General features: G+C 59.5%; 1 protein-coding gene across 1 annotated transcript in view; it reads right to left on the minus strand.

Annotated features, from left to right (window-relative positions):
* LOC104540889 (equilibrative nucleoside transporter 4-like) overlaps window positions 1-2,083 on the minus strand; it is a gene marked incomplete at its 3' end in the record, with an annotated part of 2,424 nt that extends 341 nt beyond the window's left edge. Inside the window, 6 exon segments of the mRNA XM_010184808.1 lie at window positions 6-139; window positions 487-561; window positions 994-1,122; window positions 1,205-1,318; window positions 1,412-1,543; window positions 1,921-2,083. Coding sequence (XP_010183110.1) covers window positions 6-139; window positions 487-561; window positions 994-1,122; window positions 1,205-1,318; window positions 1,412-1,543; window positions 1,921-2,083 — 747 coding nt within the window.
* Window positions 2,084-4,008: the final 1,925 nt, after the last annotated feature.

Here is a 4,008-nt window from a genome sequence, read left to right on the forward strand (position 1 = left end):
TTTACCAGGAGGTGGAGGATGAAGCACGTCAGCTCCATGCCGATGGAGATGAAGAAGAAGATGACCGTGTTCTCCTTCTCGTCCGACAGCAGCAGCTTGGTGAAGATGCGGCTGAGCGAGATGATGACTCCGGCGGTGCCTGGTGGCACGGGAGAGCTGCTGGCACCTAACCCTGCGCCTTGGGGACCCCCAGCACCCCCTCGCCAGATGGAGGTGATACCTCCAGGTGTAGAGTAGCCACAAGCAGTGATGGGTTTTTTTTCTGGGGGGGGGGCAGTGGAGCCAGACACCCCCACCCCAGCTTGTTGTGACATGCAGTGGGGCTTGCAAGTGGTTGAGAACCCATTACACACCCCGGTTTGCTGGGGAGCACCCTGGGGAGTCCCTCATCTGCTGCCAACCGCAGGTGTGACTCACTGGGGCCCCAGGAGAAGGGACAGGAGGGTACCCCCCTCACTGTGTTTGGACGCGGCCGCGGGTACTTACTCTCTCCCGTCATCACCCCCTGCGTGTAGCGCTTGGGCAGCAGCCCCGTGTAGCCGTAGAAGCTGGATTGCTGCACTTCAGAGGCGCCGAGGGGAGAAGGAGGGGTTATTGCTGCAGCCAAAACTCCGGGCAGGGGGAAGAAACCCCATGGGACCCCATGTACTGTGCCCCTCCTGGAGCTGCATCCTTCTTGAACAGCCACAGGCCCAAAGCATCCTTGTCCCAAAACTGGGTGGGCTTTTTTGCCCTCCCTGGTTGCCCCAACTATGGCTGTTCCCACCAAAGAGTAGCACCCACGGGCTTGGAAAGCCACCATAGTGGGCCACATATCAAAGCCATCATGGTGGCCCCGGATGGAGGTGAAGGGGATGGAGCAGGGACGTAAGGTTAGCTTAGTTCAGGGCAAAAGGTTGTCCCAGGAGCTGACAGCTTTTGGGGAGGGGGCTGCCTTCCCACCCCTATCTGAAGGGCTGTGCTTGCCCCAGGGCCAGCCCCTGCCCCACATACCTGTGCAGCCAAAGGCCACCACCCCGACGGCCACCAGGTTGATGGCGTAGGCCTGCCGGCGGGTGAAGAGCTCCAGCCAGACGTCGCAGATGCTGACAAAGAGCAGGGGTCCCAGGGCAAAGAGATAGCCTGCGGGTGGGAGATGGAGGTGGGCAGTGGGGGAACAACATGAGGATGGTGCTGCCGGGGGGCTGTGGGGACCCCAACTCACCCACAGAGATGCGGGTGTGCAGGCTCAGCAGCTCCACCAGCGCGTTGTTGAGGATGACGGCCACCAAGGCCACCAGGATGTAGGTGAGGCTCATGTCAAAGACGATGGAGGTCCCTGCGGAGAGGCAGGTGAAGGGGGGGATGATGGGGGCTGAGCTCTCCCCAGGTTTGGGGTGACTGGGAAGTGCTGCAGCTGCTGGAGACCTACCTGGGTATTTGTGGTGCAGGTAGTCCACGTCGGTGATAAAGCTGTTGTATGGCAGAAGAAATCCCACCCCGGCCAGCAGCATGGCGAAGTAAATCCCATGGTAGCGATCCTGGGGCTCGGGATCCTCAGTAGCTGCCCCAAAAGGGGAAAAGAAAAAGAAAAAAGATGTGACAGTGGCATTGCTACACCCATGGCACCTGAAGCCATGGGGCTTCACATGGTGCTTCCACATCCTTTATGGGAAATGAGGACAGCAATGGTTCAAACCATCCCACCACCAGTAAGCAGCCCAGCGCCCCACAGTTCTCACCAATAAATAGTCCCAAGAAACTCCTTCCTTAAACAAAGGTGTTTCAGGAAGTACAAACAAGACCAAAAAAAAAAAATACGGCATTGGGCAATTTTACAGCATTTCAGGCCATTTGTGGCTATGAAACCCATCCCAGGAAGCTCCTAAATGGAAGGAAGCCATCAGGGAACCTGGCTCCTGTCTGCGCTGGGGCCCTCACCCGGCTCCATGAAGGTGAGGACACCCTTGGCCTGGCTGCCCCGCTGCAGCTCGTCCTCCTCCAGCTGGTAGCTGTCGAAGCTGAAGCTCATCACCACGTTTCCCTCAGGCGTCCCCACTGGGCTCAGCTCCTTGAAGCGCTCGGCGGCTCCCACCGACCCCATGGTGGCCAACCTGGGAGGAAGGAGAACTGTGACACTCTTGGGACACAACTCCTGGCATCCCCCTGGGTGACACAAAGGATGGGCGGCACGGGGCTGGTCCTGAGCCTTCATCACCCCATCATACAGCTGCAGCTCTTGTGTTTTTTTCCACCTGGAAAGATGCTTAGTGGGGTCCCTTGGCCTCTCTGGGCAGGAGTTTGGATTTGGAGGGGTGAGTGGTGACCGGGGAAGGGGGTCCACGCAAGCCTCCCCCAAGGCACAGCGCTCGCCTCAGCCTGGCTCAACACCTCACTGTGATGCTGCCACTGCCAACAACTGCCACCGTGCTGTCCAAAAGCAATTAGAGAAATTAATGGGTGAAAACCACTCCCGGAGGGCAGCTTCTGGGAAAGATCCTAGCTGCCTCGGGAAGCCCTCACTCTCTGCAGGCAGCAGATGCTGGCTCTGGTTTGGCCCTTTTTTCAGCATCGCTGCTGCCTGGGGCTGGGGCAAAGCCACTGGCCTGGCTGGACACGCTCCTGCAGCCTTTTCTGGGAGAGGATGAGATGCAATGTGGCTTTTAAGATGAGCGTTTCCAGATCTGCTTCGCCAAGGGGCCACGGCGCAGCAGGAAGATGCTCAGAGAGCCCCTAGCAGCTGCCCAAGAAGGTCCACACCAAACACATCCCAAACTGAGCTCCCAAAACACCCAGTGACCCTACCAGAGCCACCCAAAACATGCTCCATCACCCGGGGACCACCCCAGGCCAGGACTGGCCAGTAGCCCGGGGCCGCTCTGTATTACCGGCGCCAGTCGCTAGATGCCAGCCTGCCTCCGCGCCCACCGACCACCCATGGCCGGGGGACACAAATCTCCTCCGAGGCGGCAGGTTGAGGCAGACAAGGGAAATAAAATCAATGGCAGTGATTTCTCTGGTCTCCCTGCCAGACGTGGCGTTTGCAGGAGCAAAAAGGATTTTCCAGCATCTCCCCAGCTGCCGGGATGGGGATGATGGGGGTACCCCAGGGTGGGTGGCAAACGTGGTGGCCACCAACCCTGTAAGCACAGTCCTAGAGCCTAAAATGCAACTGCTCCCTGCAGGGACCGGTGGCACAGAGCAGTGCTGCCCATGCAGGGGCCTGGATCAATCATGGTTTTGGCTGGAAAAAAACCTTAAAGATAATTGAGTCCAACCATTGATCCAGCCCTACGCTGAGGTGGGCCCCAAGACCCCCCCCATCCCGGAGCACTGCAGGCAGAACAACCCAGTGGGGCACATTTCGGGTGGGGACACCGCTCCATCCCATCACTTATGGAGGAGCTGCACTGAGCACCCTCCAGCGCCTGATGCCATCCCAGACACCAAATCCCAGTGGGAAGCATCCTCCCGGGATGCCGGGAAAGCCTGTTGCAGGGTTTTTTCCATAGCAGAGATCCCAGCTAGAGAATGCACCAGCTGGAAACGCCCCATGTTCCTACTGTGGCCCAAACTTCCCGGTGCCGTGGGACCAGGATCGGACCAGGATGCGCTGCACAGCCACGGCGCTGGAACACTCGTCCCCAGCACCCCAGCACCTCGCTGCTCCGAGCATCCCCGTGTCGCGATAAATCAGATTTTTCCTTTCCCTTTGGATTTATGCCCCTCTACATGGGAGGGGGCTTGGGTCTTGAGACTCTTCTGGATCCAAGCCATGGGGGTCCTCCATCCCGGCTGGAGCTGGGGGGAGTCTCATCTAGGGACAGGGCAGGGGAGACCCCAGCCGCGCTGCACCGCGGGTGATCCCAGGGCAGCGCAGCCCCCCCTAACTCCATCAGCGATTTTGGCTCTGACAAAAGGGACCCCCGACCCTTCGCAAGTTGCAACAAACGGGGCGGCGGAAAGCGTTCAATAACCCCCGTCCGCGGGCTGAGAGAGCGGGGAGGGACGGGGGAGGGACCTCGGCCC

The sequence above is a fragment of the Mesitornis unicolor genome, unplaced genomic scaffold, assembly GCF_000695765.1.
Source record: "Mesitornis unicolor isolate BGI_N332 unplaced genomic scaffold, ASM69576v1 scaffold31905, whole genome shotgun sequence".
Lineage (NCBI taxonomy): Eukaryota > Metazoa > Chordata > Aves > Mesitornithiformes > Mesitornithidae > Mesitornis > Mesitornis unicolor.